This window comes from Phoenix dactylifera, unplaced genomic scaffold (assembly GCF_009389715.1).
Source record: "Phoenix dactylifera cultivar Barhee BC4 unplaced genomic scaffold, palm_55x_up_171113_PBpolish2nd_filt_p 000253F, whole genome shotgun sequence".
NCBI lineage: Eukaryota > Viridiplantae > Streptophyta > Magnoliopsida > Arecales > Arecaceae > Phoenix > Phoenix dactylifera.
Window position 1 is genome coordinate 115001 of NW_024067746.1, and position 23359 is coordinate 138359.

A 23359-nucleotide genomic window follows, 5' to 3' on the forward strand; every position below is an offset into this window, starting at 1 on the left:
AGCTTTCCTTAAAACCTCTTCTGTAGTGGTTTGGAACTCGGTTCTTTTAAAACTTTTCGGGACCCCAGGTCTTGTCAGATCAAGATCCTACATTCAGCCACAGGACTTAAAGTGAGAACAGAAAAATAATATACTGAATTAAATACATTTTCAAAATATCACATCATCCAATTAATAGGTGGAAGAAATTACACATGAACCAAATCCTATAATAAAAGAGTGCATGCATGTTAAACTAAAATTTTAAAAAATGGAGGGCCAGCAGTAACCCATAAAGAGCAATAAAAAGGGGTATAGTTATATTTGTAGCATCACCAATGCATTGGGTCATGGAGATAAATGAAAATCATTTCAACAAATTTCGAGATTCACTTTTTAACTCTTTAATTGCATCTGACATGCATTTTTTAGCTAAATCTTGATGGACATAATACTTAAAATTTCTAATTATATAAAATAAGAAGTTACTTCAGTACTACTTGACATTATAAGAACTCCATTAGTGTTCTTCATCTATAGATGCAACCATTTTTCACCCTTTAATGAAGTTATCTTCTATACTAGCATGCACTTTGGAAACTTCTTGTCTGGTTTGCTAATACTTACAAACCTGCCAACTAAACCAAAACAAGAAGCCATAATCCAGTTAGCATAGTCAAACAAGGCCTGGTCCATTGAAGTTTGAGAACTGACACTCAATCTCACATCAACTATATGCGTTGGTGTAAATTCCTAGCAAAAGGCAACTTGGGCGGATGTGAAGCCAAGATCTTTTTTTTAAAGGGAAAGAATGAATTAATTGAAAATGATAAACCTATCATACAAAAGAAAAAGAACTTTCCTAATCATGAAATAAAAAATTCAAAAAAAATAGCATTCTTTGTGATAACACCCCCCAAAAAATTATGACTAATGATAAGATTAAAAGAACAGATGTTTTAACTAGTAAAACTAACACTTAGAGACAACCCCATAAAGAACAAGCAAGATGATTGAGGTAGTGCCCTCAAAAGAAACAAAAACACCAAAAGTATACGAATTGTAAAGGTTGACTTGAAAAACCAAATACTCCTAAATAAACACCAAGAATTTATGAAACCAATTAATCAGAAAGTAATGGTCAATACAAAGTCGATATACAAATCAAGGATTTAGATGCTGGTCCATGCCAGAAATCAAAGTACGTGTCAGGCAAGTGCTTGCCCTAGACATAGGGTTGATACCTAGTGCTGAGCAAACTGCTTGGTATCACCCATAGCCAACCTGTATCAAACCTTGTTAGTTCAATGCAATTGGGCACAGCTAGAAACCTACCAGTATCAAGGCAAAAAGCTTCCTAGAAGTTTTTCATTTTTTTCCTTTTTCACCACTTCATTGCATTGGAGAGGAAGTGGGAGGTTGCTTGCTGACGCTAGATAACCTGACTTAGCATGTAGACAATCGAAAACAAATCTTGTTTACATGAACATCATTTAAGTTAATTTTCTCTCATTACATAAGATATTAAATGTAAATAAAGAACCACTCCTACTTGAATTAAACAAAAATAGTGTCTATTCAAATTCCATTAAAATAAGAAAGGCAACTTCACAACTAAAGAATGCTTGCGATTATTTGGTGACCAAATTCATAAAATCCAGCAACTATAGTGATTTCTCAAATAAATAGATGGTTTGGATTATAGTTTTCAGCTTCTCTTGAATAAAACTCATCATCCAATGGTATTTAGCACCTTCTAATGAATGAACAGCTTAGGTTCATTCATTTCATTCACTTTAATAAATGACACTTATCATCCAATGGCCGGAAAGAGCCCATAAAAGAATGAACGGGGCAGACTAGGCAATGTTACTAAGATCGAACAAAAGAAACTTATGAACTGATGGTTATAAAGGGCTTGTGGATCAATCAATGGACCAGATTAAGTTGTTTGATTCATCTAACTAAAGCTACTTATGATCCAATGGCTCTAAAAGCCTAGTGGATCAATCAATGGAGCAGATTAAGTTGTTTGGTTCATCAAGCTTAAGCTACTTATGATCCAATGGCTTTAAAAGCCTTGCAGAATGATAGATGGACCAGATTAAGTTATTTGGTTCATCTAACTAATTCTGCTTATGATCCAATGGTTCTGATTGCCTAGCAGATGAATAGATGGAATAGATTAAGTTGTTTGGTTCATTTAACTAAAGCTACTTATTATCTAATGGCTTTAAAAGCCTTATGGATCAACTAATGGACCATTTGACATTCTTTGGTTGATCTAACTAAACCCACTCAGAATCCAATGGTTAGACTTTGTGGATCAATATATGGTCTAGACCAAGTCATTTGCTCCATTTAATTATACCTACTAGCAATCTGACAGTTCTTAAAGACTTAGATCAATAGATGGAGCATATTCAATGGTTTGGTCTACAAAAGCTTATCTTGTAATCTAACATATGTCATTCCTTCCTACCATGTTATAAAACGAACATACCATCGTGCAGCCATAAAAGGCCAAACTTATGATCTAACAGTGATCAAATTGACCAGGCCCCAACATAAACACCCCAAAAGGCTTCCTGAAGTTAATCGTAGTTACAAAAACTCCCTCCTTAAAAATGGGAGCAGCCAACCTGAATTTAAAAGAAATTAAAGAAAATAATTGTTGGTTAAGGGATGGGGAGGGATCTTATATTGTCAAATGGTTAAAAGAGGAGCCATCAAAGACATTGATGGTTGCCAAGTAGTTATTTCAAAATTATCTATAAATACTCTTCTTGGAATACAATAAGAGGCTCCTTCTCTCTTCCGGGGATCATATGCTCTCTCCTAAGAAAGTTGAGATGACACCCACTGTGTGCCCCATCTCTCCTACTTTTCTCTTTCCCTTCACTCATAAGAACGAGATATCTCTATCTCATATTCAGAAGTAGATCAAAATCTGGGGCTTTAACCCCTTCTATAAATGTGTCTTAGACTCTATTCAAAGAGATCATTGATCCCTTCATTAGTAGGCCATCGGCTATGCTTCAAGGAGAAGCCAATAGACTTTATATGAACAAGATTTTAATCTTATAATTAAAAATAGGATCTTAGTGCTATTCTGCTAGGAGTCATAGACTCCATTTATAGAGGTTAAATGTTTCTCATTATAAAGTAAGCCTTTGGCAATACTTTATTAGAAGTAAACAGACTTCAATAAAATAAGATCATAGTCCCATAATCAAGATTTTAAATCTAGTGAGATGGGGGTGTCTTGGTTTCTCCAGGAAATGGGACGCCCCAGTATCCCACCCCGCCATGACGGCAATCTCAATGCATAGGTACCCTCTATCTCTCTCCCCTTCTTCCTTCCTTTCCTTTCCTTTCTTTCTTTTTTTTCCTTCTTCTTTTCTTCCTTCTTTCCTTCTTTTTTTTTCCTTTACCTTCTTTCTTTCCTTTTTTCTTCTTTCTTTTTCTTATCCCTTCCTTTGCTTCTTCTTTTGTTTCCTTTTTCTTGTTCTTTCACTTTCCTTTCTTCCTTCTTTCCTTCCTTTCATTCTTTTTCTTCTCCCTTCCTTTCTTCCTTTCCTTTTCTGCTTTCTTTTCATTCCTTTTCTTCATCTTTTCTTCCTTTCTTGCTTTCCGTTTTCTTCTTCTTTCCCTGGTTTCGGAGTCCCAACCATGTCGTTATCCCATTTTTTCACAGAAACACGATGGGACAACCAGGACTCCCCTGTTCCACGGGGACTTAAAACCTTGCTCATAATTAAAATAGGGCCTCGATCCTATTTAATGCAGTCCTCCACTAATAGAGGCTAAGGGCATCTTATCATAAAGTATATTTCTCGCTATACTCAAACTAGTATCTCTTGGATACCTTCCATCAAATAGGCCTCTTTCCATTGAAAGAGATTATAAACTTCTTAATATGAAGTAGGGTTTCAACCATTCTTCTATGCTTCATAGAGATACGTGAATTCTGGATAGAATCAAGAAAGCCTATGTTTCAAAAAGACATGAACTCAAAATCTAAAGTTTGATCAATGATCCATCAAATGTATTTGATAGATAAACATGATTCCTCCCATATGTTCAAAAATTAGGTTTATTGAACAGTTAAAATTTATTGAATAGAGATAAAGATATAACCATGGCCTTTAGATATGACGCCTGAAATTGATATCAAGTCTAACCTTTGATCCAGCTAATGTCTCTAAAAATATATTTGTCCATTATATGATGAATACCAAAATAAACTTTTAAAAAGGAGTTAGTATTGATCTAAAGGCTCAAAATAAAAGGACCACTATGTCATTAAACTGGATAAATGCAAAATGATATAACCAACATATCGTTAAGCTGGACAAATGCAAAACGATGTTACTACCATGTTGTTAAACTGGACAAATTTAAAAAGAAATGACCATCATGTCATTAAAATAGTCAAATTCAAAACATTAGATTGGCAGAAAATATCGATCTTCTAAAGATTTTTTTTTTTTTTTTTTTTGACAAAAAGCATGAAATGAACAATCTTTTAGCAAAACAAAATAAAATCATGAGGTGCTTTATGACCCACCAAAAGCATATCTGGAATTCTAAAAGAATAATTGGCTAAAAACTGTTGATATCCATGCACATATACAAATTCCAAGTCATATGACTGGCAATCATCGAATGGCCTGTCTCTAGCAAACATAACAAGAAGATAGCCATACAGTATATATCTTTTAAAAGATGGAAATTAATAAGTCCAATTTTTTTTTTTAAAAAAAAGGAGATAAAAATGCTAGCTCAACATTCCAGATAGTTAGCATAGAGCCTCTTACCCTAGGAGTATAATTCATTCCAGGTAAAAATTTCACATCGGGTCTGAACGAATAATCTTCATCATGAATCTCATCACTGTAGACAAACGTGCGAGCAGCTTTCTTCAGCTTCTCATCCATACCATCTGACAGTGTATCAAAACTCTCACCTAGACCACCTAGAAATTGTGAATGACCACCATCATTCATTTTGGAACCAACATTGGATCTCCCATGAGCCTTTTCTAGTTTATCAAGCTTCCGATAGAAGGAATTAGTATTTGGACTATTGTCTATATCACCAAATAAACGCCTTTCAAAATCATCTGCACTCTCGAAACTATTACTTTTATCGTTACCATTGTCATCACCTGTTCAAACCAGAGAAAGTATTAGAACTACTGACAACTATATGCAAGAAGATATGCTTGGAGGATTTAACCAAAAACAAATGAAACAATGATTTTCAGGAGAAAATGTCCATTATAACTTATTTTGATGGAACACCAATCTAGATCTTGTGATAAGCAACCACCACAGATACAACTTAGATTCCGTCATTTATAAGAACAAAAAAAATCCTTCAAAAGAAAAAAATTGGCATCTAACAGATACATAAGAAATTAATTGCAAAAACTAGATAATACAAAAGCAACTGGAACTGAGAACATGCATTGCACTTTAGGAGCAACATGAATAGCTGCGATCTCAAGATTAACATATTTTGAGTTTTTGATTCAAATAATAAATGCAATCCCAGTTTTGGTCACTAAAAATTCTCATGTTTCTCTCTTAAATAAAAGGAGACAGAGATAAGCCATAATGAGTGTATTTTATAAAGATAGATATTTCAGAAAAAAGAAAAGAAAAGATGGTTCTATTTCCAGTCATTCAGAAATCCAAATGAGAGCTTGCTTTACATGACAGCAGAGATTAGCATAAAATTGTAACAGCCAAAATGTTGCATGTGTTTCATTTTCAACATACCATATGGATGTGAAACAACTAGCTATCTAAATATCTAGAGAGACTTACTGAATTTGTGAACAAAACACTTTGATTTAACAGGAACGAGATATATGGAGTAAGATTAGACAAAAATAGTACTATCACATATACACTTGCTTTAACTAGATGTTAGATCAACTTTTGCAAATTTATTCCCATAGCTCTTTCTCAATCGGTGCTACATCACATTTTATTTCTCCTTGTCAATTAGGTGAAAAATAATACAAAGGTTTTATGATAGAAAGCATATGGAATTGGCAGAATTGCTAGTAAGCTTATCAGGAGCATGAAGTTCCAAAGAAACAAAGTGAAGGGTAGATTAAATGTTATGAAAAATCTTTGAAAATGAAAAGAAATGTACATAGAGACATCAAGGGCTAAGATCACAATGACATACAAAAGGAGCTTGGGAAGGAAGAGATTATTGCATGATCTTGGAGAAAAAAAGGCTGAAATAGGGTACTACTGAGAGGTAAAAGATGAAAAGTAAGAGCTATTTCATCCATTAGGTCTTTGATGAAGGCAAAGTGGGATTAGAAAGTAGCCTTTGGTGACTCATAGAAGAAGATTTGGGGAAAGGTGGAAAGTGTTGACAGATTCCTTCACTAGAAATGTCATGATAAGCTAGCCATACATTATTTCCTCCATGCATCTTCACATATTTCAACATCCAATAGCTTCCTTATTAATTCTCTGGCAAAACATTACCAGAACTTCATTAATAGCCATACACTTGATTATTGGATCCTATAAGTACCTTTAGCACTCCAAATTGCCAAGTCAGTCTATACCAGGATTCAGAGCACGGGCATCAGCTTCTAATGAATTTCCAATCATCGCATTAGCAACAAAAGCTCTCTGAAATGCACCTTCACTTTATCTCAAGACTCCAATTCCTAGTGACAAATTTCATCCTTCCAAGACCCATTCCCAAACAAACACATATTTAGCAAATCTTGACAATTCATGGAATAGAATAAACTCATGTCTTTTCAATCTATACTATTTCTAGTTCCCCATTCTCACAAAAAGATACTGAACCAATCCTCTTCAATATTGCCTGCACCATGCTGATTTTAAAAAAAAAGAATATTGCTTGTTCAATATCTTTTTTTAAATACCTACTTTATTGATGTGCTTTTTTTGTTCATAGATATCTTTTCATCGTTTCCTAAAATAAGCAATTGTTGATCTTCTTGATCCCCATAACAACCCCTTCTCCAAGGCCTTGTCCTCATGCTACATTTGCATAACAAATATCTATAGATCCATTACTTTCTCAGCAACATCAGCATCTAGCAGTAATAAGAGAACAATCTTTGAGTCATCATTCCGAGTGTGGGTAGGCCACAATGTATGTACTTTCCATAATTAATTTTGATTCCTTTGATGAGCCTCCAAAGACCAAATATAAAACCAAGAATTGGGATTTCCTCTACCACATGCTGTTTGTTGAAATAGTGATGCGCCGAGCTCACTGTGATTTGCCCGTCTATCATGCATGGCCAAATAGGATGGCCCTTCCCCTTTTGGGTTGGATTCACCACACCTTCCACCTCTTTTACAATCTCCAATGGGAAAACCTGCTTTGGCAAATACAAATGGGTTTTGATAGTCTGAAAATATGACCTTTTTTGCAAGGATTACGCTTTCAGGACCAAATGGAAGATGTAATAAGATGAAATTTTGCGAATTCAGTGAACATGGTAAATCAAGCAAGGATTGTTTCAGGCACATTAGAATCATACCTCTTTCATAAGGTGAAAAAAATTTCTTCATATCATTTACCCCTATTTTTACAATTACATTACCAAAACGGGAAAAAAAAGAAGATCGAGTAGAGAAGGTTAGGGAGTACGATAAACCTCTAGTGACAATTTAACAATATATTGATGTCAATCATAACAGCCTAGTCAAGAATACTGTGACATAATACCACATCAGTATATAGAATGCCATGGTACCTGGTGAACAAATTCTCAAAAGCACATCTTTTTATTTTTTTGTTCCATTTCTTAACAAGACCCTTATGGAACTAGCTGAAAAAGTTAGAAAGAAATGAGTTCATGGTTACTAGTTATAAGGTGCATGGTCATCTTGGTTTCAGCATATCATCAAGCATGTCATATGAATGAAATTGCTCGGTGGAAGTCCAGGTTATATCATAAAGGGTATGCCTTATGGCACTCGGTTTACTATCAGCTTCATAAAAGTTCCTCCCATGTTGATTTCTCGTATAAACATCGTTTCATATAGCACGCCCAATAATCCGTGCACAAGAGAAGAATCTCAAATACAAAAACCTCTCCATGTGCTCTATTCCTCCACCCTACGAATCCTTAAACCAAATCTCCATCCTCTCTTCTTCATCTTACACAATTTCTTTTAGCCCCCATGGTTAACCCACCGAAAACTATTTATATACATAGAATTGTTGTAAAGAAACCAAAAAAGTGAGAAGGGAAAGGAGAGGAAGAGAGGATACCAGTGTGGAGATGCTGCGTGAAGACGGAAGGCGTCGGCTTGGAGGAGAGAACTCGAAACAAGCCACGGGAGGAGCCCGAGGCGAAGGGTCGAGTCACGACGGCGGCCGTGGCCATTGCAGCGGCGGCGCAGAGGCCAAAACCAAAGTCCGAGAACAAGGCCGGGGTTTCCGTTTTAGGAGGCGAACTCGAGCGGCCGCAAACGGGTCGGGTCGGATCGGGGTCAAATAAACCGACCCATTTGCTAGTTTACAGATAGGGCACGGGGAGTGGAGGTGTTCCCTTGTTTTCCTTCCTTCTTGCTTCTGGAAAAAACCCACTGTAGCCATGAATTCCTATTCCATTGCCCGAGCCGGAAAAACGAATATAATTTAACAATAAAAAGACAAAAAATTAAATCAACAAGAACAAAACAAAAAGGGAAAGGGAAAAAATTATTAAAGAAAGAGTGGAGTCCAAGAGAAGGAAATCAAGATCCGGCTGTGAAAACGAGAAAAGAGGAGAAGAGTCCAATATAAGCAATATAATCGACTGAGAGGGATCCAAATCTCTTCGCCGGCCGATTCCAGTTGAATGAGGTAAGACTCTTCGTCTCTAGGGCATTCGCCGATCGATTCGATTCTTCTCTTCCTGATGATTCTGTTGGAAATGTTTCTTTGTTCTTGCCGTTGGATTTCAGTTTCTATCTAGGGTTCTGGGTGGATCAAATCGTTCTATTTCCGGATGTTTGCAATGCGGCATAGTGTTGACTCCAAGATTACATTCTTACTTTCTTTCTTTTTACTGAATAACAGGAAACAAATCTCCTGACTGAATAAATGATATGAATTTAGAAGCTGACCAATAAATAGTGTTGCAGATGTAATATTAACGTGGAAAGGAAGAATAAGAAACCTATATCCTTGATCATTTGAAGTGAAAGTAAACTTGAACATTTTTGCATTAGTTCGTTTATGTAAATTGACTAATTAGGGATTAATTGCCGGTGCTGTTAACAAGAAACTTTCCAGAAGGCATTGCAGATCTAGCTTGGTATAGTTTATATCTTCAAAATTTTCAGGGTAAATGAATCAAATGATTATGGAGGATAAGGGGAGAAATATTTTGATGCTTTTGTTAGTTTGCAATGTTGGGTCCTATTAGGTCTGCAATGTTGAGCAGATCACCTTTTTGGTTCTACCACTGCAATGTCAAAATTATCTCCAATCTCTTCAGGAGCTGGCTTTGTTGTCTCTAGTTGTGTTGTTAATGCATGCCCTGCAGCTATAAGATAATAAGTATAAAATTTTGACAGACAAATCCAGCATGTGGAAATTATGTTTACATATTAAAGGTGTGGACTTGCTGGTGGAAATATGTGTTGGGACAATTTTGGACAGACACAATATCAAAGGACTTCAATTTTTGAAAGTTTAGCAAATAGGATCAGTGGAATGCATGGTTTGGGCAAAGAGAACTTGATCAAAGTTGATATCAAATCAAATAAAAAGCTGGTATTAGGAAGAGGAAAGAAAAAGTTAACATGTTCATTTGGCCACTGGGCTTCTGCATGGTAAGGTTTGGTTGCAATCAAAGGTTGAAGAGCTGACTAGCTGATGCTTTATGTACAACGACAGAATGGTACCAGTACGGGGCTCGGTACTGAGACGGCCTACCTTGCTTGTGCATGATTCTGTAGGAAGAAAATATCTAAGATATTGAAATGATCTGACGCTTAGACATACACCCACACCTGACCAATATGCTGATGAGTTTTCCTACCCGTGCTTCTTTATAACACTAAAACTTCGTAAACCATCAATTTGAAAGCCTTTTGTTATAGCCTAAAGGAGAAGTAACTTGAGCTGCACGAGTTATGCTCGTAACTTGTCTACAAAACTATACTTATATCATCATGCTTAAGAATGGGATATCTGTATATTCGCCATTCATATATTAGTTAATTGTTGCTGAAATTTACATAGGTGCTGAGATATTTCAGTGAAAGCACCAATTACTAAAAATAAATTGTATGAGATTACTACTCCTGAGACCTGGGAGGTGCATTTATGTTCAATAAGATATTCAATCTAAACAACTTGCAAGAGATTACCTTTTTGGTTTGGTTTATGAATCAAGGTATGACACATTTAAGTTTGAAAAGGTTTTGAGATCATCTCTGAGCTTGATTTCAACACTTATAAATTGGTGCTTAATCCATCCATGACAACCTCAGCCACCTGCTATGAAAATTGGAAAGCTAGTTGGCACCTTAATTTTTGGGGGCCACCTAATTCATTTTATTTTTAAGCTTATGCAACCAAGGAGCAACTCTTCAAGGTTCCTTGAGACTTGAGAAAGTGTTTAGATGAAGGGGATTAAAAGTTCAATATGGGGAATTGCTTCCATCTGCAAGCTTAAAATCATGACCAAAGAGCCTATTCGAAACACAAGTCCTTATTCCAACCATTTTCATAATTGTCAACATGCACCTGCCTTCAAGATTCCCTTTGCCTTCACTATGACTTGGGAGGAGGGATTGATAACCTGTTTGTCTGAACTATTTTATCTTCCCCAATTGTTGATTTTCTTTGTTCTTTTAGCATTTCCTAAGTTCCTTGAGTTCCTTCAGATCTGCACATATTGGATTAGTTGGCTAGCACCCATACATGTGCATGCTTTGACTATACTGATGCAACACCAACACAACATCAATATGTTCCCCAAGAGCAATCCTTTTTCTCAGAAGTAAGTCAGTAACTATTATCATTAATTGTTTTTACTATCATCATTATTTCCAATGTCATTGTTTGGAGTTACCCTGCGTAAAACTGCCAACATTTACACTGCTCTCAGACCTTTAAAAACCGTCAAGTTAAAAAGTACTTGTCCTGCATGTAAGCTGGTAATAGATGATATTTTAATTGGTTTTTCTTGCACCTTTACCTGATGGTACCTCTCTAGAATACTGAAGTTATGAGAACCATTTAATCTGACTTGGTCTTTGCATATTAATATCCATTAAAGTCATCTTGCACATTTCCTATATGTTATACATTTTTGTGTTTCAATTTTTATCTCCATGCTATACAAAAGAAAAAGATTATTTTATACAATTTTCTTTTCTTGCTCTCTCATATGATTTTACTCTTTTTGTGGAGACAAGTTAGGAAAAGATTAAACTTTGCTTTACGTTTGAGCTTTCTTAAGATAGTTTTCTGCACCAAGCTGCCTTAGCAAAACAAGTTTCTTACTGTAGCATAATTGTGGTTAAATAAGGTCAAGTTGTCAATTATATTTCATCCAACACCTGGTGATTATAAGATGAAATCAAAACATAATGGAACCATACAAAGAGCTCAAAGGCTTAACAATGTTCGAGGGGAGGGCCCAACTTGGGTTCTTATTGCTGGTGGTGCCTTGCTAAGCACACTTTCAATCAGGCTTGGATGCAAACTGAAGCAGGTCTTTGAGACAAAGCGACAATATAATGCCATCAAAGGTCTAAAATATGCCAATTTTGATTCAACTTATTATGCCTTGTTCCTATGCACAGTTGCTAACTCTATCTAGCAGAAAATGGGAAATCTGCAGTCAAGAGATCAGGAGCATACCAGTTGCATTCAAACTGCTATTGCTTTACTCAGGATGATGACAACTGTTACCATTGTTGCTCTGGTTTGTTGCCTTGACTTACCGTATAATTTTTAGTGAATTGAATTCCAGAAATGGGACCAGCAGACTCAATTTTCTGGATTTGCATGATTTGTTATTTCTTTTTAGATTATGAAGTGTTTTTTTTTAAGCACAATTGCCAAGTCACTGGCTACTAGTTGCTTTTTAATCAACTATAGCTAAGCTGCAATTACTTATCTGTTTTTATGTGTATGAACTGCCATTTCCTTTTCTTTTCCCCTCCTTATATGGAATAGATGTATATGTATGTTGGGGATATCGATGAAATGATCGATGTCGTACTTTGTTTACTTGTTTGGTTGCGAGTCTTTCACCTAATGAGGCTAACGGAAAGAGATGTCTGGCTGGTTATGGAGTTATGTTCGCATGCTTATTCATGGTTTGATAATATTCCAGCAGAAATGTGAGACTGGGTCATTCTAAATTGCAGGTTTCGCAGAATTTCTAAGAGTTCTGCTTATGGTAGTTGTCTTTGGAAATAAACCTAGATGTGCTTCAGTTGGGGTGGAAGTTAGGCTTCCTTGTGACTGCATATTCTATGTTGTCATTGCTGTTGTTGTGAACTGCACCATGTTTAGTGCTTCTAATAGGCCAGGCTTCAGCCAGTTCACCTTAAGCCCAGACCTAAACCAAAGCCTGGCCTAAGTATAACTTTAAGGCTGCATCAATGCCATCAGGATCGAGTTGTCAAACATATAAGGGGACAAATTGGATTGGATCATAAATCAGACCACGAATTTCCAGATTCTTTCCAATTTCTTTCAAAAATATTAAAAAATATGAAAGGGTGTGGAAATTGTAAAATTTAGTCATTTGTAAAGTACATAATGAATGTCAAAAGTCATACATGTTACAAGTCTAGCTTCCACCATTATAAGCCTACATATAAACATCATATCTAGTTAATTTTAGCTTTCTATATACTCCTACTTGGATTATACGAGTTTGATTTTCCTTTTATGTAGGTAAAAACAAATCAGATTAACAAATGGTTGTAATATTACAGGGACTTTTCTGTTGCTTTTTACTCCAGAAACTCTTAAATATCTTTTATTTGCTTTTTAGAATCTAAACGGCCTATTAGTCTTGCAAACTTAGTGTTTGAGGTTTGTTAGCGATAGACAAGTTATTCTAAGAGTGGTCAAATAAATTATGAAAAATAGATCTCCACATTGTTTAATATGTGCGATCTAGTTCGGTCCTATGATTGTGATCCATGATATGAATCTAAATATAGGATCTTAATCCTTGATGATCTAATACATTTGGTTGTCGGATGAAATTGGATAAAGATATTATGGAGCCTCTTTAAAATGCCTACTCCAGCTGTTCTTGGCAAATATTCTTTGACAACCAGTGATATTCTGGGGTCAAAGGAGGCATCTTAGAACTACTCTATCCTTTTAACCGAGGGTAAACTATTCCACCCTATGGTTTAGCTTGGAGTAAAGTGGAGTAGGAATAGGAATATCCTGACCCTTTTTTGATGAGGTATCACTGTGCAACAAATTAGGCCCAATAGATTAGAGGGGATTGTTGGTGCCAGTTGAAGAGATGAGGAGGGGGGCCTGGCACAGGAGCAGAGGAGGGGGATCCAGAGGAGGAGAGGGGCTTGGCCTACAAGGGATTTTATTTTGCACAAGTTAGACATATGCAGAATGGGCTTAAGGAAAACTGAAAGCTATACAAAGATACAAAGTAGAGATATGTTTGTCTAACTTGTGCAACTTGAACCTTTTGTGTGTTCATATGCTTATTGTATTGCGTCCCTTCATATGGCCTTTATGATTCATGCAGACTATAGCCAATAAGGAGGGCCAACAGAGGGACCTTACAAATAACTTAGGGAAAGGAAGGGGTGCCTTGGTTTGGATGACATTTTCTGTTTTAATAAATTCTCCTTGAACAAGGCAAGAATTCATATTACAGGTCATTAGATTTATTGTAATCCCAGCTGTGCGCCTTTGTGGATGGGAACACAACTCCATGATCATTTGACAGTATTCTAATATTGAAGACTTCTGACTCTAATAGTGGCTTACCTAGGCATCTGGATCTGCTTGGAGTTAAATAGTGACTCTAAATACAAGGTTAAAATACCATTTGAAAATACTTTAATTTATTTTGTTATCTGCACGCACGCCCGTGTGAGCTGCCGTTGTACCCACAAAAAAAAAAACTTTAATTTATAACGTAGGCATTCTTGTTGTTCCTATATTGCAAGTATAGCATGCCATACTGTACTGAATTGGGCGGTACGGAACGTACCGTACCTTATTGATTTGGTACTAGTATGGAGGGCATACGGACATTCGGTACATTGAACCGCCCTCCATACCATGCGTACCAATATAATGATAGGATAGACGGTGTACCTTAATTGCAAGGGCTAGAGGTTAAGCTAAAATGGTCTTCTTTTTGGAGTGCTGGGGCGGTCAATTTATTGTCCATGACTGCAACATTTTCTCAAGTATGCTAGATGAATACAAACACTTCATTAAGAAATGCTTGTACTGACATCTGAAAATTGTTAAACCATTTAATAGCTTATCTTGTTGTAATGGGATTTCAGGTGGTGGAATGGATATCAAGCTGGAATCCATGAGCCCAATGTTAAAAGAAGCAGATCTCTCCCTTTCTCTTGTAAAGAGCCCAATATGGACATCGTCAACTGAACGGATTGAGCTGCCTCAAAAGCCATTCCACCTCCCAAACAGCTCAGACTCCCCCTGCATCTCAGAATCTGGTTCTGACATTTATACCAAAAGAGAAGTGATTCACAAATTACGGCAACAGCTTAAGAGACGGGACGAAATGATAATGGAGATGCAGGCCCAGATCACGGACCTTCAGAATTCTGTAAGCACTCAAATGGCCCAATTGGTCCATCTTCAGTCCCAGCTAGATTCTGCGAACAGGCAGTTGTTTGACTCCGAGAGAGAGATCCAACGATTGAGAAAGGTTATAGCTGATAATTGTGTGGCAGGGGTAGACTCCCCTGAAAAGCCTGTGACCACCAAAAGTTGGCATCCAGAAGCTGTAGATGGGCAGGGAAATGGTTACCCTGATAGTATGGATGATTCAGAGTTGCACTATATTGGATCAGAGAAGGTGAGAGGAGGTGGAGAGAGGGTGTTAGAAAGGGGAGTGGGAGAGCTGAAAGAACTGACTGAGGGGAAGGATTTCTTGCTTCAGAGCTGCAAGGAGCAGAAGATGGAGCTTTGCTCCAAGATCAAGGAGTTGCAGCTAAAATTTGCATCACAATTACCTAATATTTTGTAGTACCTTAGATTTGTTTCTCTTCTTGTTAAGGTTTTGGTGTCTCACAGTGAGAGCTGCTGTCATCTTCACCTTTTCTTATCATTTTATGCTTGTATAGGCTTTTGGCACGTGGCTTGGATTATTTCTCTCCATTTGTGTGAAATTTTTGCAGGAGAGATCTAAATATGATTTGAGAAATTTGAATGCAAACACGAGAAATCGAAATGATGCACGAGGTCATATCGGCATTCTCTCTTTTTAAGTTGGAAATATCTGAGACAGTTGCTTGGTATATTTTTTTCTGACCTTGTGGATGAGGCTTCATTAATTAATTTGCAGCTTAGTATGATATCAGAAAGCTCTCCTGGCTGGTGCCACTTCAATAATTCTTTGTTTATCTGCCTAGCCAGTTGACACCTTTATTTCTGAGCTATTTTCAAAAGTCATTTCAAGTTGATTCAACAACTTATTTCTGTGAAATATTATCCTACAGCAATTATTTCTTATAGATATTTTCAAGTTGATCCAAGCCTCCAAATGACCAATACTCAGAACTTTGCTTTGTCCCTATTGACAAATTTAGCTTTCTTGCCTGTTAGCGGGCTGGATCAGCCCAGGTAAGGCCTAGGGCCAATGTCTTCCTGGATTTGAAGCTTAGGCCCAAGCATGGTACATCCAGCAGCAGGTAGGGCTAAAACTAGATCAGATATCAATGTATCCATATATATATATATATATATATATATATATATATATATATATGATATTGGTCGGATGCAAAAATTTATATTCAAATTTATTTTAAATATATATGGATATAAATTGGATACTAAAAGTATGAATATAATTATTGATATAAATCGGATAATTAAACTATTTGACCACAAAATGGAAGATATTACAAAGTGGATGGTAAATCAAGTTAATATGGTTATATATTTTTCTTAGAAATTCATGAGTATTATATAAAATCAAATAGAATTGTAAATAGCATCAAATATTCAGGTACAGATTGGGCAGTTGTCTATCGATATCTATTTTTTTTTGACAGAAATGGATATGGATATTGGTCAGATAATTAAATTTTTAGTTATATCTGGATAGATTTAAATATGAAAATGGATTCAGACGGATATTATCTGATCCACTTTTATAATAGGCATGAGTGGGCATGAGCTTGACCCGGACAAAGCTATTTTCTTGGGCTGAATTGGGCTACTCTGAAAGTTGGTGATATATTTACACAAATATAAACCCAGGCCCAGCCTGGAATTTCAGTCTAAATCGAATTTTAGGATTTAAAATCCAAGCCTAGCCCGTTTTCTTTGGGTTGGGTTCCGGCCTCGTGATCTGGCCTAGCCCATTGATTGCGATACTTATATTTTCATGAATCTATATGATCATATCACTTAGTATCTTTTTAACAGCAAAGCCACAAGGCTTTTCGAGCTCATTAGGGCTCTGATTCAGGTCCGTGGACCCAGATCCAAATCAGACCTGTAGACATTTGGATTGAGAATGGTCCCATGACAGATTCATAAAACTTGGAGCCCATAATTTAAACATTATGTATATTTTATGTAATAATGATTATATGATTCTAGGCTTACATCTTTCTTATGAAGTATATTGAAAAATTCTCTAGTTCACCTCCCATCACAACTTTTTGGCTCCTTGTGTTGCTTATACCCTATTGCTCCACAGGCAATGGTACCCGTCCTTTGCTTTGCAATCAAATGAAAGAAAAAAAATAGGTCAACAATTTTACTAATATGTTTCACCATAAAAAAGAAGAGTTTTTGTGTGGTCAATCAAAAAACTAATACCGATGCTATTGTTAATCTCTTGTTGAACTGTAAAAGAGAAGAGATCATTACTTGATATTCTTGTACAAGTCGTTAGGATGTTTGGTTGTGTTCGACTTGAAGATCTTGCTCAACAGCATAGACTGTCTGAAATATATATTTACAGTACTCTTTGTCTTTAAAATTAAAATCTATAATGTTTAATTTAAACTTATTTTTTTAAATTTTTTACTCCAAAAGAGGCAGATAAATCAAAATCTAAAACAAAAAAACATCTAAATTGCAAATCTTTTGGGGAAAGGATGGGAAAAGAAAAATTGGTATAAATTGGTTTTTTTAAACAAGCAAATAAATTAAAGTAGCAGGGATAAAGAAAGAATGTGAAAGAAAAAAATATAGATAAAAAAGATTGGTGCATAGATTTCTTTTATTTTTCTTAGAAAAACTGAAGAGGTTCTTTTTGGAAAAAATGGTGCAGCATGTAATTTATATGCGAAAGCCCGCATAGGATTTAATGAAATGCGACACATTAGATTATTATGCATCGGATCTTCCATTTTTTAGTGCCATAGGGGCTGTTGAGTTGATCTATAGAAGAGTGTTCCCTTTTTCCTTGCTTGCGATAGAGGTGTCAAGGAACCTACGAAACGGATGCCCCAGCCTTCTTCCCTTTACCTTAAAACACCGCGTTAAGGGTATATAGACTTTAGGACCTGGCTTTCCGGTCCTCTAGAAAAAAGGAAAGGAAAATTTCTTTTTTTTATTTTCATGTTGTTTTCTTTGTTCCTCAACTTTTGAAAGAAAAAAGAGGAAGATAGACAGGCAAGAATCGGTGTCTTACTTAGGTGGAGTAGCTACGAGTTGGCAAGACTAGAGCTCGATCCACACAAGGAATGAACCTATGCGCTTTTTTGGTATAACAGGCAAAGGGCAGTTGAACCAAAGACGCACCTTTTCTGCAATGGTTTGGTCATCTAACTTGCAAGCATGTTGGGAACTGGTTTCGCCTTTCTCATCACACTTCCATTGAGATGTAACCAACTTTCTCGAGAGAGATTAGAGGTTGGAAAAGGTTTTCTTTCTGAGGGTGCATAGGCCTAAAAGCCTGGGTAGCTCGGCATAGGAGAAAAGGCAGATCTCTGAACTAATTGGTTTACTTATTATGACGATTCACCAGGGCCTCTTTCCTCCTCCCTTTTCTTCTCACTCGTAGGCTCCGACATGTTTCACTAGCGCCCCCCAAGATATAAATATTTTTTTCGCTTGCTGGCCAAGGAATAGAGAAACTTTCATCCCAACACCAACCCAATCTCCATTACTTGATGGAAAATGAGCAAGACCATTTTTTATATAAAATATAGCCTCCTATATCAACCTGCCCCTTACTATTCGAACTTCTTACCTTCAAATACGACTAACTACCCAAATCCGCTTGCTTATTTTATACGATCTAATTAAGTTAAGCAGTGGTTATTTAACAAATATGAATTTGGTGACTAGAACTTCTATTGACTTTTTTCTCTTTTCAATAGAAGGAGAAGGAAGTTTTTAAGCAGTATGTCTTTTGAGATACAATCAATCGAAGAGAATAATCTAAACCGGATTCAATAAAAAATAGGAATGAATTTTTGAAAAGGGATCAGTATAATGAAATGATGGAGAAAGAGCATTAGTTGCAGTTTTCACCCCACCTTAACAACCAAGAGATGAAATCTTTCTCCGAACACCGTTGGTTGGCTCTCCTATTCGATATTTGATTCGAAACTTAGATTGTTGCCTTTGTTGAATAAGAGCCTCAATAATAAAAGGAGAAGGAAAAGGAAGGATATCAAATTTAACTAAAGGCTACACCGGACAACGAAGCTGAGGGAAAATTATGAACATCGAGCAAAAATCAAAGATTCTCCACCACCCTATACCAAGATTGTATATAGGGTAGCGGAGAATCTTTGTTAGGTTCAATGAAATCTGGGGATCAGAAAACTCCTTGAAAGGAACCTCGTTCGCTCGGGACGCGTGCTCTGGATTTGGCCAGAGCAGGCTAGGAGGTGTCAGGGGGCACATCCCTCCTGAACCCCCCTGAGAATCAAATCGGTCAGGAAGAAAAAGTCTGAGGTCGGGTCGGACGACATACATCGTCGGTTGGTCTCACCACCACTAGAGATTGGACATATATAAAATCTATCTTCTAAAAAAGAGAGATGAAAGGACCACTTTCTCTTGCTTGCTTGATTCGAATCTATTCTATAATTGAATAGCTGAAGTGTTACTTAATTTAGTAGTAGAAACTCGGAGAGACGGATAGAGAGAGGACTCTCTCATACTTGCAAACTCCTAGGATGAGAAGCCTTGTTTTTGGCGGGAACTAGCCTTTGTTGCCTTTCATGCAAATTATACACTGGATTTTTGATGTATGCGTTTCTAATCTCAATTGAAGAAAGAAGAAGAGATACTATACTAATAAAATAAAGACCAAGCAACGCCCCTTTGTAGTAAATTTATTGGAATATTAGATCTTTTTCATTTAACACCCATCCTTTCACAAACCTCATGTGGAGCTAATAGTTTTCATTTTCTATCTCATGAAAATTTCTTTTCGCTCTGCTTAGCCCTATCCCCTTCTAGGGATATTTTAGTGATAGGTGACGATTCTATTTAGTCAAATACTTGCTCCCTTTTCCAACTTTAAAATTCAATCTATATTTGTCTCATTTCAACTTTTATATTGTGTTCTATTTCCATCTTTGAATAGCCCCCTTTTAGTTTTATAGTTTAGGTAGCGAAGTTTAGAAGACAGAAAGCAAAGCCAAAAGGTGGTCCAGGTGGCATAAAATTTGGGTAATTTAATGAATGCTCGGATGCAATGATGCTTGATTAAGGCAAGTCCATTAGGTCGCGGATTGTATGCCCTAGAGAAGTTCAATGTGATTTGATACTTCTCACCAAATTTGTCCATGGTTTAGTTCTTGAATGGAGAACAAAATGCAGGGATCCCATATCTATAGATGATATTGGTGGCTGCAAAAGTGGGTAGAGCAATAGGAGCGGTAAGCAAAGAAAGCGGTTGTCGATAAAACTCTATTCAAATTCAAGGTAGTCTGCTTCGACTTTGAATCACAAGGAGCGATTGTGAGGAATCGCCATTCTAAAAATACTTCAATCATTTTCATTTCCATTCTATGATTGCTTTGCTCCCGCAAAGACAAAGGAGATTTATAGAGACTTGGCCTTGATTTTTCCAACTAAAGTCTGATGGGAGAATGGCATGCAATGCGCATTCTTTTCAATAGCTTTCACATTTGCGGTAGATTGAATACTCACCCAACTACTACGTAGATTCGCTAGCGACTATAGCTGTTATCCCCCCTACTTACTTCAATTAAAGCTCACAACTATGTACTACTGAATGGCTCGTTCCGACCGATACGTACCGCGACTACTAATTCAAAGTCTTGTTGATTCGCTAGCGCCTATCACGCGATCGCGCTAGCGCCCTATTGCGCCTATATAGCCATAGAGCTACTGCGTGTAGGCGTGGGTTCATTTCGCCTTAGCGGAGTAGCAGCTTCTATTGGTAGGGTTACATTGAAGTGAAACCATAAAGACGTTTGCCCATGGATGGAGTATAAGACCAACTCAGTATGAATCGATAATCGACGTTCAACTGATATCGAGTCATCACAGGGGACCACCCCAATGGATAGCATATCAAGCCCTATTTGATTGATGAGGAGGCTAATCTACTTAATTCCCCTTTGGTTGGGGGCCCTAGGTCAGGAGAGAGAAGTTTGAGCTAAATGATAGAAGGCAATCCCTTTATCTGCCCATTCATACATCTGGAGTCTTTTCCTAGGAAGTCAATGGAAAGCTCTCATTGTCCTATCCTATCCCCTTGACTCGAAAGAAAACTCTACTCCTCACCCAGGGATGCTCTTGATCACCTGAAATGCTCCTTCTATCCCACCCTACCCGACTAGACCCTTCTCTTTCTTCTTTTGTTCCCCGCCTAGCTCGCTTCCTTGCAGAGAGACCACTTTCTCATTTTTGAACCGAAAGAGCAAAGTTCTCCAAAATCAGAAACAAAACACTTGCAGAGAATGCAACCTCTAGATGACAATGGATGAGATTACCTACCCTTGTTTGTCAGGATAGAACGAAGAAGACGAATGTAGATAACATAGCTTTTTTCCTCTGAACCGAGGTGATACTTCTTCCTGCTGGCAGTTTGGGCTACCCCCTTCTTTCGTGAATGAGATAATAACATGCTTTGTCGTGATGGCTCACATTGTTTGTCTCTTAAAGAGAGATTAAGCGTTTCTGGAATCTTTCTTTTTGTTCTATGTGAACAAATCATCATAGCTCGTCCTTCTTTCGACCTTTCAGGTTCAAGGAATAGAGCAGCCAGAAAAAGAGCTTCCAAGCAAATCCGTACTTGAGTTGCCATAATCAGAAAAGATAGAGAGAGTCGCACATCGAGAGTCAGCAAAGGCTCGAATGCAGGAAATCTCGAGTCATAGCGCCTTCATGTTCTCTTTATGATTTTACAGTTTAGTTGCAAAGACATTTGCTCAATGATCCTTATTATAGATAGATATCGCAACCTTTGAAGCTGAAGCAGCTATGTTTTCGGCGTAGAAGTCACTATTGCATCTGTAGAATCTGCTGCTAAAAAATTGCATCTGTGGAAAAAGTAACTAGAATGGAATTGTAGCAAATGAGAAGAGGCAAAGATGCCAGATCTGGACACTGCTGAATTAGAAGAGATTGCTTAGGATGAGTTTCTAGGTAACAAAGCTGGAGAGGGTATAGTCAATCCTGAGTGGCCCGTAGAAGAAAGGATCTAGAAGAGAGGTTTTATACTGGGTCCACTATGGTAGTGATAGAGGGGGATTTGTTCTGTGATAAAAAAATGAAAACAAAAAAGAACCTTGAGGCAGTCTGTTGTTTCCCATCTTACTGAACATCTTTCTTCACCAACTTGATGTAAAGATGCAAGACTTTAAGTGAGAATTAAGTATGTGTGCTACGTTGATGATATAGCTTTTTTGAGGCTATCGAGCTTAAGACAGTCTTAAACAACAGGTAGTCCATTCTTCTTTCAATTGTATTCCAACTCGGGTTTAGGGTATTAAGGTTCTTCCTCTCGAAATGGGTTTCTCCCTCCTCGCTGAAAGGGCATTATTTTTCTATCTTTTGTCTTTCATGTTCGATAATGAATGCACATTAATCGTCATTAACCAACCTAATAATAAAGTACTTGGGGCAATACTTTCTTTTCTGAATTCTTGAACCAAAGTGGGTTTCTCTTACGACATTTATGTAGTTGGCCTATCCTCCGAAGTGTGCGGTGGAATAATAAATAAGGAACACATTCACTACCCTCTACATGTCCCATTCACATGCCAAACAATAACTCGTCCCTTTCAATGATGAACCCTAACTCCAAACCCTAATCTCCACCCCCCCCCCCTCCCCCCTCCGCTTCTCATCTTTGACCTTGAACCATCATCTTCCCGATTACCTTTCCTCCCTCTTCCCTGCAATGGCCTATCCCATGCCAACACCTTCTATCTATCCCTTCTTTAGTTCCAATTCGCCTTCATTCCCTTTCTGCAACTTCTATGCTTGAAGAGGAGATGAAGAGAGAAGGAAAGAACCTGATGCCATCGCTTGCCACTCAGGCTTCATACACAGTCGAACCCTTTTCCTTTCTTACCTACTTTTCCATTTCTTCTTCCTCCTCTCTACATCATACACTCTCCAACCTAGTTTTCCATGCTCCCCCTCCACACCCCTTTTATCCCATTTGCTCCTTTCTTCCACCCTCTATGTTCCCTTCTTCTCTTTCATATCTTTTACCACCACACTTCCTGCCTCTGTTTCCCTTCCTTCTTGTCTACTTAAACCTCCCCCCATGGTCTACCCTCCTAGACTCTCTACATCACCCCACATCCTGGTCACCTGCCTCTCTATCAACTATGAGAAGAGAAAGGCTAACTCTCCCCAATAGCAACCCCCATGGCAGCAAATTAAGAAGACCTTCGGGAGTCACTAGCAGGGGCAAAGCCGCAATCCGAGGTGGTTTCGCTGTTTTTTTCCTCTAATTACAGCCATATTCATTGCTTGCCTCTATTAAATTGAGTTTGTTTTTCAAAATATTTTTTTAAATAAAAAAGATATCTACTTTTTTTACCCTTTGCGACAAACTTCTCCTCTTTTTTTTTTCTTTTTTTTTCTAAGAAGAAAAATGCATGGAAAAAGAAAACCCTTGGATATTTTTCTACTGCAATCTCAGCCATCTTTCTTGTTTGGATCCATCGGATTGACTTTTTTAAAAACATAGAAAAGA

At 37.2% G+C, this 23359-nt stretch overlaps 2 protein-coding genes across 4 annotated transcripts in view; one reads left to right on the forward strand and one right to left on the reverse strand.

Moving 5' to 3' along the window:
* The window catches only part of LOC103696517, a 9956-nt gene extending 1483 nt beyond the window's left edge, over window positions 1-8473 (reverse strand). The window contains exons 1-3 of the mRNA XM_008778175.2: window positions 8272-8473; window positions 4800-5149; window positions 1-87 (exon numbers count right to left, since the gene is read on the reverse strand). The exon at window positions 1-87 is cut by the window's left edge and continues 9 nt beyond it. Coding sequence (XP_008776397.1) covers window positions 1-87; window positions 4800-5149; window positions 8272-8386 — 552 coding nt within the window. The 5' untranslated portion in view covers window positions 8387-8473. The remainder of the gene's footprint in view (window positions 88-4799; window positions 5150-8271) is intronic.
* Window positions 8474-8576: 103 nt separating this feature from the next.
* On the forward strand, window positions 8577-15475 carry LOC103696519. Of its 3 annotated transcripts, none has more exons than XM_039117611.1 (4): window positions 8577-8847; window positions 10881-11750; window positions 11825-11926; window positions 14517-15475. In XM_039117611.1, the coding sequence occupies exons 2-4, from the start codon at window positions 11573-11575 to the stop codon at window positions 15224-15226; spliced, it is 990 nt and encodes a 329-aa protein (XP_038973539.1). In that variant the 5' UTR covers window positions 8577-8847; window positions 10881-11572; the 3' UTR covers window positions 15227-15475. The 3 variants fall into 3 exon arrangements, with proteins under 3 accessions (XP_038973539.1, XP_038973538.1, XP_038973540.1); XM_039117610.1 differs by having other exon boundaries at window positions 8579-8847; window positions 11528-11750; XM_039117612.1 differs by having other exon boundaries at window positions 8580-8847; window positions 11528-11750; window positions 11843-11926.
* Window positions 15476-23359: the final 7884 nt, after the last annotated feature.